The sequence below is a fragment of the Lissotriton vulgaris genome, chromosome 4_1, assembly GCF_964263255.1.
Source record: "Lissotriton vulgaris chromosome 4_1, aLisVul1.2, whole genome shotgun sequence".
In the NCBI taxonomy this organism is placed as follows: Eukaryota; Metazoa; Chordata; class Amphibia; order Caudata; family Salamandridae; genus Lissotriton; species Lissotriton vulgaris.
The window spans coordinates 118414183-118425789 of record NC_141691.1 but is presented as its reverse complement, the minus strand read 5'-3'; the positions used below and the strand labels follow the sequence as shown (position 1 = coordinate 118425789).

Below are 11607 nucleotides of genomic sequence, written 5' to 3'. Positions count from 1 at the left end.
ATACAGCTTACATTGGGTAAGAGAGTGATCTTTCCGATGTATTTGTCTAAGGATCGGCTTCCATTGGAATTGCGTTCTCTCCCTGATATTCTTTGGGCTACTGCTCCTAATGATGTGGGTCTTTTGGAGATTCCACCATATGTTGTGACGCTGAAAGCGAATGCTAGATTGCCACGTATTCCCCAATATAGGATTTCTAGTGATGGTGAAAGAGCACTTTTAGCGATTATCTATGATCTGATTGAGAAATGTGTGATTGAAGAGACGAGAGGTAATGTGTGCAATAGTCCGGTTTTGCCTGTTTTGAAACGTACTGATTCTTCTCAGCCGCCTGTGTATAGGTTTGTGATTGATCTTCGAGAAGTGAACAAAATTGTCGTGCCACAGTTTCCTGTTGTTCTTGATATTACTGCTTTACTGACTATGATTCCTGCTTCAGCTACCTGGTTTTCGGTGATTGATCTGAAGAATGCTTTCTTCAGCATCCCGATTGCCGAGGAGAGTAGAGATATTTTTGGCTTCTCTTTGGGAGGCCGAAGTTTCCGGTTTAAGCGCGCTCCTCAAGGCTATTGTGAAAGTCCATCCATCTATAGTCAGGCTTTGAAAACACAGCTTGATACGATTGTCTTGCCTGATGGTGCTGCTCTTATTCAGTATGTTGACGATTTGTTAGTTGCTGCTGATGATGAGGAAATATGTAAAGAAGCTACTCTTTCTTTGTTGAGACATTTGTCTGACCTTCATCATAAAGTGTCACTTTCGAAGTTGCAGTATTGTCGACAAGAAGTGACCTACTTAGGTCATCTCTTATCGAAGGAGGGAAGAAGGTTGACTCCAGAACGAATTCAAGCGATTGCGAAAATGAATGTGCCAACCACTCAGAGAGAAGTGCGTGCTTTCTTGGGTAGTACTTCGTACTGTAGGCAATGGATTCCAAATTTTTCACTTCTTGCGAAACCTTTGTTAGCACTTACTGTTAAGGATACTCCGAATACTTTTCATTGGTCTGACGAATGCCAGAAGAGTTTTTCTGAATTGCGTGATGCATTGTGTTCGGGTATTCCCGACTACAGTAAGCCTTTTACACTCTATGTTCATGAAAGAGAGGGATGTGCATTGTCAGTTTTGACTCAGCAGTTTGGCGATAAACAACGTCCATGTGCATATTTTTCGTCAACTTTGCATCCGGTAGCTAGAGCATTACCGAGTTGTTTGAGAGCCACAGCGGCAGCAGCTGTTTCTATTCGACAGTCTGCTGGTTTGGTAATGGATAACATGTTGATTGTGATGGTTCCACATGCAGTGGATACTTTCTTAAACAGGACCAAGACACAGTACTTGACTAGTGCTCGATTGTCAGGTTACGAGTTGATGCTTTTGGCGAGTCATGTGCATATAAAGCGATGCAACACGTTGAATCCAGCTACGTTGTTGCCGATTTCTGTAGAGACAGATGTTCAGGGACAGCATGATTGCTTTCTTAGGACAGAGGAAGAAACAAAGGGTAGAATCGACCTGAGAGATACTCCTCTTGCGGAGTGTGATGGTACCTTATGGGTAGATGGTTCATGCTTTAAGCTTCCGAATGGTGATACGACTGCAGCATATGCGGTTACGACTTTGCATTAGATTGTTGAAACTGCACATATCCCACAGAATTCAGCTCAAGCAGCAGAGTTGATTGCACTAACGAGAGCGTGTGTGATGTCGAAAGGAAAGAGGGTGACTGTGTATACCGATAGTCAGTATGCGTTTGGTGTTGCCCATAGTTTTGAACGTTTGTGGAAAGAGCGTGGGTTTCTGACTTCGCATAGTACGAAAATTCAGCATGGTCAGTTGGTGAATGAACTTCTTGAGTCACTTACGTTACCGATGCAAGTTGCGATCGTGAAATCCAGTGCACATAAGAAAGTTACCGATGACGTTGGTCGTGGTAATACGTTTGAGGATGAAGTTGCGAAAGAGACGGCGAAGGATGTGATGAGTCGGATGTATGTTGCAGGTCCAGCAAGATGGGTTCCGGATAGAGGAATGTGTGAGGATACGATAGAGAGTGTGAAGTCAATTCAGGCTGAAGCTACGGAGAAAGAATTGAATGTATGGAGAGAGAGTACGGGAAAATTGGATTCGACTGGTTGTTGGGTTGAGTTGTCAGAACATCAGCGATGGTTGCTACCTGATGCGTATGTGCTTGCAGTGGTTACGATGGCGCATGGAATGGCTCATATTAGTGCGAAAGGGATTTGTAAGTTGTTGGCTCCAGTATGGCAGAATGCTGGAATTCCTAAGTGTGCGGAGAATCTGGTTAAGAATTGCATGGTTTGTCTGATGTATAATCCTGGCAAGGACTTATCCGTTTGAGGTGCTGCAATTGGATTTTATACACATGGAGAGATGTAACAACTTGAAATATGTCCTTGTAGTTGTTTGTGCCTTTTCAAGATGGGTAGAAGCATACCCCCTGAAAGGTAATACTGCCTTGTCTGAGTGATAATGGGAGTGAATTTGTAGGTCAAGTCATGAAGAGAGTGTGTGATGGTTTAGGTATCAGACAGAATTTTCACGCTGCGAATCACCCCCAATCAGCTAGCTTAGTTGAATGCTACAATGGCACTTTAAAACTGAAGCTAGCCAAGATTCAGGCGAGCTCTGCTCTCCAATGGCCCGATCCTTTGCCATCAGCACTTTTGTCAACCAGAACCACAGTACATTCTCGAGTGGGCCTTAGCCCCTACGAGATTGTATTCGGTCACCTGGCTAATGTATGGGGAGTGCCGAGGCCGACAAAATTTAACGAGATTGAACATCCTGTACTGATTGATTATTTGTATGATTTGATGGGTAAAATTGCGTGTCTTACACCAACAGGTTCATGATACATTGCCACAAGCACCTGAAGATCCAGGACACGCCATCGATCCTGGTTCGTGGATCTTAGTTCGGAACTTCCAGCAGACATAGCCCCGTTGGACGGGACCCTTTCAGGTCTTATTAGCGACACGTACCACAGTGAGAGTTCACGGTAAAAAGAACTGGATCCACGGGGTACATTGTAAGAGGGTTTCTTTGCCTCTGCCGAACGACCAGTGGGTCCAGAAAGGTGTTGGCGATTCAGAGACTGAGACTGTGCCACGTTTCATCCCATTCAGAGACGCACATTTGGTTGGGACAAGCTCTGAGCGTGAAGACGACAATATTTTGCAAGAAGCTGTGCCTCCATCTGTCCGACTAGATACTACTGAGCCCGAGTTGTTGTTTCGTGATCAGACATTGCCTGGTAAAGGCCGCTATAATTTACGACCGAGAGTCGATGGACTAATAAAGTAATTTCTTTATTTTTGCTTTTGAAACTACGCTCTCTCATCCAGAAAACTGTTTTGACCTATTTTTGTTTTTCGAACCGCCATCCGGGTTCAGCTGTCGGGTGGCGGTATAAAGACTTGGAGTGTACAGCCGGTAGACACAAGGTCGAAGGTTCTGGTTTGTTCTAGGGAGCTCCCTGGGACATTCAGACGTACACCTGAGCAGAAGAGAACCAACTGCCGCGAACAGCACGGTTAGAGGATGGAGTTTTTTGAGATCGAGAGAGCTGTCGAGGAAATGAAATTTAAGAGAAAACTGTGTAGAATAATGAGTAGAAAATATTTTCTGATAATGTGTCTTTTGATGTTACTAAGCATGACAATGTTTTTGGTGGGTTATGTTATCTTCTCTTTTCAAGTGACGTTTGCACCTATGCCTTCTTCTACTATTATTTCTTCGCATTCTTTTCACCCTTTGCCTGAACATGAGTCTATTAGAAGATCAGAATTCGTTAATAACTCCTTTGTACAACTTTTGCATCAGCATCAGTTAGTAGTGAACACCACTAATTGCTGGGTGTGTGGGATTATGCCTCATACTACGGATAAAGGTATTCCTTATCTGGTCCTGCCATTTAGCTACAATGGTTTTGTATGGGCGTATAGGACGATGATCATCTATGCCAGTGAAATCTACCCCCTGCGTTCCATGAAAGATAATCCGAGGAATAGTGCTTTAGTGAAGGGATTAGTAGATATGATTAGAGGAATTAATTCCTATGAGACTATTCCTGGAGATGAGACACTAGCTTATATCGGATGGAACGTTACTGGATATGGTATTAGTCTGAGTGAAAAGCAGCGAGTGAAAAGGTCATCCCCTGATTTGGATCGTACCCCATCGTGGTCATTTTTGTCTGCAAGGTAATGGCAAGAATCCGAGAGCTCAGTTTGGGAAGAGTGTTTGCACTGCGACGTATGTTTTTGCGTCCCAGACTTCCCCACCGTTTTTAGCAGCTAAGGGTACGTATTTTGTCTGCCACGATAGAGCATATACATGGTTGCCCCCTGATTTTTCGGGAACATGTTATGTTTCGTTCCCATTGCCCCCTACGTATACTGCAGCCACAGATTACCATAGAACGAGAGTTATTAGAGGTGTCTTCAGTAAGGAAGATACTGCAGGACAAGAATTGGGCGATTTTCTGAAGGGTTTCCTGCCGTTTTGGGGACCTATGGTCAACAGTAGGAACATACGGCAATTGACGAGGGTGGTTGAGTCCACCGTAGTTGAGACTGCTGGTGTCCTTAGTAATTTGACTGCTGAGCTCCAATCGGATCGTCTTATGACGTTGCAGAATTCGAGTTGCGTTAGACGTTATACTTGCAGATAGAGGAGGGGCATGTAAATTGATCCAATCGAGCTGCTGCATTTTCATTCCAGACAATGCTCCGACAGTGTATCAGGCCATTTCCAAGCTACATAAGATCTACGAGTCAGTACATGTGGACGAAGGAGATTGGTCATTGATGAGATGGTTTTGGGAATTGTTATCCACTTGGGGATGGAAGATTCTGATGATCATTGGGATGGCTTTAGCTATTCTTTTCCTGTTCTGTCTTTGTGTACAGTGTGTTCCTGCTATATGTGGCATTTGTGCTACTACGTGTGCGAGGAGACCTGTCTCGAGAGAGGTACTAAGTACTAGGATGATGCTTTAGCAACATCTTGATGATCTGATGAATATAGACCTGGATTCAGATTGACGTGAGTTTAGGTTATTGCCTATGTAAGGGCAAAAGGAGGGTTTGAGGTTCCGTGAATTCTGAACCCGTTTTATAAAGGTCATGGTTTTGTTACGAATTTGATAGTAGCGGACCGTAACTAGTGAGTGCGGCATGTACGAGTGATTTCGCCATGTTAGACCGATGAATTCACTACGTATTTAGGGATTTCGTTCTGAACCCTTGGGTTCCATTTTGTGTACGGCAGCCATTTTGTGGTTGCCCTCACATAGGCCGATGACTATGGCCGAACAAGTCTTTGGTACACGTACACTTTAGCTGACTCCTAGGTGACCTGAGCGAACTGACCCTGTTGCCTGAAGCTAACCTTTTTGAGCCAGTTCCTTGTCCGGTAGTTGATCGAGATTATGATCAAAGAACAGGACATTGCTGAGTTTATTGTACACGCACACACCCCTTTATCTTGCTTCACATCTGTTTCTGTTCCTTCCTTTATGGTCTGTTTATGGTTTGGGTAGTGGTCCTTTATTATGGGTTTGTCTGGCCTGTCCGAGCAAGAATGTTGGGCTTTCCTGTGTAATTGATGGTGGGCTGGACAACTGAAAAGTGGGCTTGTCGTCATGCGATACCTTTTGCAAAGTTACCTTTGATTGGACAGTTCGTAAATAATGAGTGTTTGTCAGGAATGTGATTTTTAGCATAAAAGACGATGTCTCGCAATACGAAAATTGAGCAGATTCTGACGAACCTACTTGTGTCGTACTTCGTAGAAGTTCTGTTCCAAGTTGCAACCAATAAATTTGATCTTTGACGTCACTGAGAAGTATCCCGTGTCTCTGTATTCCAAGACAGGAGAACTCGAAGACTTCGGGCGTTTCCCCTGGCGCCGCTGAGTTCTAAAACCCGGTTCTTCACTGACCCAATGAACTTCCACGAGGATGTTAAATTCAACAATTGATATACATTGTATTTACTATTGGAACATTCATTGTCGGGTGGAATAAAGATGCATGGGAAAATAAAGTTATGGGAGGGAACCTTAATTTTAATATTAGATGGAAGTTACCTCATATTGACATGGTGTGATGACCGTCTCCTCGTCTTTTATCCAATCAAAATTGGGGACTCACACATTTGCAACATTGGGGGGTGGTACACTGCCCTGGAAAATGTTATAACTAGGGTAGGCTTAGCTAGTTAATTTGTCTGACTTGTCCGAATAGCTGACCTGTCACTGACCCAACGCACTCAATAGGTGATCGAGAGCAGAGGTGCTGGCAGAGCACTCTGTCAGAAGATTCGATAACCCAATTGGGGTTCGGGAGCAGAGGTGCTGGCGGAGCACTCTGTCAGAAGATTCAATAACCCAATCTGGGTTAGGCTGTTAGCTGCAGTGAGGGGGTGACGCAGGCGTTGCACTTTAGCAGTGGGTGCCGGTCTTATCCGGAGGTGGTCCTGTCCTGATCCAATTTGGTCCGTATCTGTCCTGATTCTGGTCTGCACCTGTTCTGTCCTGCTGGCACCTGCACTTTGGGGTTCTGCCCTTTATCCCAGCCCGTGGCCAGGGTTGGTCCTCACACCATTCTATGTAATTATAATATATGTGGGTTCGTTATTGTTTTGTTTTTTCCCTTTTCTTATCCTTCCTATGTTTCAATGCTTAAAGAAAGCCTCGCAATATTTTTCTGTTGTTTTGCTTTAATCATACTCTTCTTAATTGAACAAGCATTAATCAATCTTGTATGGACTCTTGTATTCATGAATCTTCATGGATAAAGTGTTTAAACTTTCCCGAGTCTGTGGTTATTTATATATGAAATGTTGTTATAAACTACCTATTTTCTTGCTAACTCCCTTTGATCCCTTAGAACTTTAGGTACCGATGTAAGGATTGGTAAGTCAAAGGTATACAGGTTAAAGGTCCTAAGAGTAAAATGAATAATATCCTGGTATAGCGTATGGGATTTTTCACCTGTTTCAAGGTATTGCTATATTTATGGTCCCAGGTGAGTATAGGAATTGAGGCAGGTGAAACCCGCACTCTATCACTTGCAACCTGGCAGATAGACCTGACACCTCTGTTCTTATGTTAACAAGATAGATTAGCACCACCAGCCTATCATAACACACTTCCGGGTCAGCATGCATGGGTGACCCGTGGTCTGTGCGGGTGGATGCCTAAAGTTGTACACATGTATCAGTTTTTTTGCTGATCTGTGTGTGTTCATGTGTGTCTGTCTACAGATGGATATCTGTAGGTGTGTTCATGTGTGTCTGTCTACAGATAGATATCTGTAGGTGTGTTCATTACTGTCTACAGATGGATATCTGCAGGTGTGTTCATGTGTGTCTACACATGGATATCTGTAGGTGTGTTCATGTGTGTCTACACATATCTGTGGGTGTGTTCATGTGTGTTTACACATGGATATCTGTAGGTGTGTTCATGTGTGTCTACACATATCTGTAGGTGTGTTCATGTGTGTCTATGTTATCAAAGAAGGGAGACAGTGAGGGGGTGGGTTTTCCACTCTCAGGGGGAGTGGTAAGTCCAGCTAGGTGTTCACCCCAATTGTAATGAAATACAAAAGGAACCCGGCTGTTACTATTCCAGGTGGACGTTTGGTGTTGGTGACACCTGTGCGTAGTGATAGATCGCTTGGGTATCCAATTTGTTGGATATAATAGCCTCACACACCTTTGCAGGTGTCATGCTTCATCATCGGCAATGCCCCTCGTTGGGTCGGCGGTGCAATACCCAACGGGCAACACCTCAAAGAGGGGCTCTTTGGCAGAGATCTTTTTCCAACTGCCGTATTGGTGAAGTGCGGATGAGGGGCCAGTATTGTGTAGACGTTTATTGGAGGTTAAAATTGGGGTAAAGGGTACCAGGATCAGGTTTATTCTAGCGGTCCCTTACTCCAAGTTAAAAGAAAAGGTAGAATAAACTCGAAGGGAAATAATGCTCCCTGGTACGAGTCTAGACTAGTGAAAATAGGTCGACATGTTTCTCGCTAAGTGTCTATTGACCAGCGATTCTTCAGGACCGTGTATAAAAAAGCTAGTCTGTGCTATCACAAACTGTCTACAAGGAGCCTTTAAATAGCTAAGGTTAATCTTTCAATGTGTGTAAAGGTTCAAAGGTACCTATGTTGTGCTGTAATTGCCTATCAAAGCTACAACATCAGTACCCGGCAGGTCAAGTTCCGGGAACAACCGCTTGTTTTGCAGGTTGTGATTTCCGAGTCTCTAACGGTAGACCTACCCCTCTCTGCCGGGTCTACACATAGATATCTGTAGGTGTGTTCATGCGTGTCTACACATATCTGTAGGTGTGTTCATGTATGTCTACATATGGATATCTATAGGTGTGTTCATGTGTGTCTACACATGGATATCTGTAGGTGTGTTCATGTGTGTTTATACATATATGTAGGTGTGTTCATGTGTGTCTACACATGGATATCTGTAGGTGTGTTCATGTCTGTCTACAGATGGATATCTGTAGGTGTGTTCATGTATGTCTACCGATGGGTATCTGTAGGTGTGTTCTTGTGTCTCTAGACATATCTGTAGGTGTGTTCATGTGTGTCTACGCATGGATATCTGTGTGTGTCTACAGATGGATATCTGTAGGTGTGTCCATGTGTGTCTACAAATGGATATCTGTAGGTGTGGTCATGTGTGTCAACACATGGATATCTGTAGGTGTGTTCATGTGTGTCTACACATATCTATAAGTGTGTTCATGTGTGTCTACACATATATGTAGGTGCGTTCATGTGTGTCTACGACGCACTGGATATGGACATCTGTGTGTGTGTCTACAGATGGATATCTGTAGGGTGGGTCCATGTGTGTCTACACATGGATATCTGTAGGTGTGTTCATGTGTGTATACACATAACTGTAGGCTTGTTCATGTATGTCTACACATGGATATCTGTAGGTGTGTTCATGTGTGTCTACACATATATATAGGTGTGTTCATGTGTGTCTATGCATGGATGTCTGTAGGTGTGTTCATGTGTGTCTACGCATGGATATCTGTGTGTGTGTCTACAGATGGATATCTGTAGGTGTGTTCATGTGTGTCTACACAAGGATATCTGTAGGTGTTTTGATGTGTGTCAACACATGGATATCTGTAGGTGTGTTCATGTGTGTCTACACATATCTATAGGTGTGTTCATGTGTGTCTACCCATATATGTAGGTGTGTTCATGTGTGCCTACACAAGGATATATGTAGGTGTGTTCATGTGTGTCTACACGCTTGTGTGTCTACACATGGATATCTGTAAGTGGGCTGATGTCCTCACACCCGTCAAACGGACCATGCTGGAAAGGTGACTGAGTTAATTGCATCGCACTGACATTGCAAAGTCTGCACGATACCAACTGCGCCTTCTTTGGGGGATCCGTCGCTTCTTCCTGGAGCAGGACCTTATAACCCTGGTGCAATCGCTGGTCCTCTCCAGACTAGATTACTGCAATTCTCTTCTTACTGGCCTCTCCAAATCCCACTTGTCCCCCCTTAAATCTATTCAACATTCAGCTGCTCGTTTCATTTATGGGGCCAAAAGAAGCGACCACATCACACCGATGTTATCCACCCTCCGCTGGCTTCCCATCGAGGCTAGAGTTATCTACAAGACTGCTTGTATTACCCACAAAGCCTTGCACTCCTCCTCTCCTCGCTACCTGGCGAATAAACTGAAACTCTCTGGAGGCTCTAGACCATCACGTAATGCGGAAAATCTACTGCTTGAACCTCCCACTTTCAAGAAGGAAAGATCGATGGCCCAATCCTTTTCAGGCAACGCGGTGAGAATCTGGAACTCACTTACACTTCAGCTCCGGACCACCACCTCCTCCAAGGCCTTCAAAAGGGACCTCAAAGTTCTCCTCCTCCAAAGACACTTCCAAAAGTAATCCACGTCCTCTCTATTATCTGAAGGAAGACCTCCCAGTACTGGAAATTCTACTCTCCATGACTATGGAAGTGCCTTCCCAGTGTGTTCTTGTGGTTGGAGTGTTTGCCATTTATTGCTGTATTATCCTTGTACTTGTGTTTGTACTCTTTTGTAACTTGCACACACCACTTTTCCCCTGTAACACACGGTGTGCTACCTCTCACATTTTGTTTGCCTTTGATACTTGCACAAGTGTCACCATTGCCTACGTAACGTTTGTTCCTGTGCCTGAGTGTCTAGCATATATTGCAGTATTATACCTCTAATTGTACTTTGCTTTCTCTTGTACCCTGCACACTTGTCACTTTGTCCTCCTGTGCACTTTTTGCTACCTCATGTATTTTGTTTGCTCACAATTGTCACTTTACCTTATGTAACTTAACGTCTGCTTTTGTAATCTGTTCACGTGTAATTTTCTCCTCATGTATCAGTTCTGCTCCTATTGTGAAGCGCTCTGACGCCTTCGGGTGAAGTCCGCGCTATATAAAAATGCTTAAACAAGTAGTAGTAAATTAAGCCATGTAAAGCTGTCTCAGATTTCTATCCTTCTGAGGTTGGTGAGCTAAGTACCACTAAATTGGTAATACTAACACGTTTGATTTACTGTGAATAAAACAGTTTAAGTAAACAGGTATTTCTTTTTTTCGAGGGTACCGGTTGCTGTGTTTCTCGGTACATGCACTACTCAAAAGTTAAATCTATTGGCTTTGTCAAAACTTGCTGTAAAACGTCCCAGTTTTGGCAGATGATGGCATTAGGTTCGGGGACATGAGGCAATTTGCCCAGGATCACACAGTGTACCAACATTCCAGGTAAGCCAAGCCGTGTCAACTGTGCATCAAATAACATAAACATGTGTGTATAGGGTACCTCTGGGCTCTGAGCTCAGTCACACCCCGGCGGGGCTGTCTCCAGCACGGGCCCCGCCCCTCGGCTGTACTTAAATCTCAGCAGCAGCCCTGCACCTCAAGTGCCACCCGCCCTCCTGAAGCATGACGGCCCGCAGCATCCCCGGACTCCTCCTGCCCTTGCTTGTCAGCAGCAGCCGAGGCGGAGCCCAGTGCAGGCGGCCCCTGGCAGCCGCCGCCCGGGGGCCCCTCAGCGTCTGTCAGCGGGGCTTCGGCTTCACAGCCCCCCTTCGGGACAGCGCGGCGCACACAGGGTGAGTTCACTGCAGCACTACTCTCTCTGTACACCGCTCGCGTGCGTTCACACTGTTCCCGACTTTTCCCCACTTCCAGTTCTTTCTTTTCTCTTCCTTATTTTTTTTCGTTTCTCTCTGTCTATTCCATTCTCACTCTTCCCGTTTTACCGTCTTCTTTGGTTTCCCCCTCTCACCCTCCTGTCCAGTATAAAGTTCTCTCCTCTTGTTTAACACTTCTTACGCAATCCTTCATTCTTTTGTTATGTTCTCCCTTTTTTTCTACTTCCTCATTCCTCGCATTTCTCTTCTCATTTTTTTCTACACGTATGACAATTCCCTCTTCCCTTTTGCTTTCGTCTTCTTGTCCTTTCACTTTCTCATAACCTGGTTCTTTTCTTTCTGCCTTTGCCTAGATGCCTTCCCTTCCACCTTCCTTCCTC

General features: G+C 44.5%; 1 protein-coding gene across 1 annotated transcript in view; it reads left to right on the top strand.

The window, feature by feature from the left end:
* Positions 1-10982: 10982 nt before the first annotated feature.
* LOC147718447 (adrenodoxin-like) overlaps positions 10983-11607 on the top strand; it is a 92711-nt gene continuing 92086 nt past the window's right edge. The window contains exon 1 of the mRNA XM_086918367.1: positions 10983-11185. Within this exon, the coding sequence (XP_086774493.1) occupies positions 11016-11185 (170 nt within the window). The 5' untranslated portion in view covers positions 10983-11015. The remainder of the gene's footprint in view (positions 11186-11607) is intronic.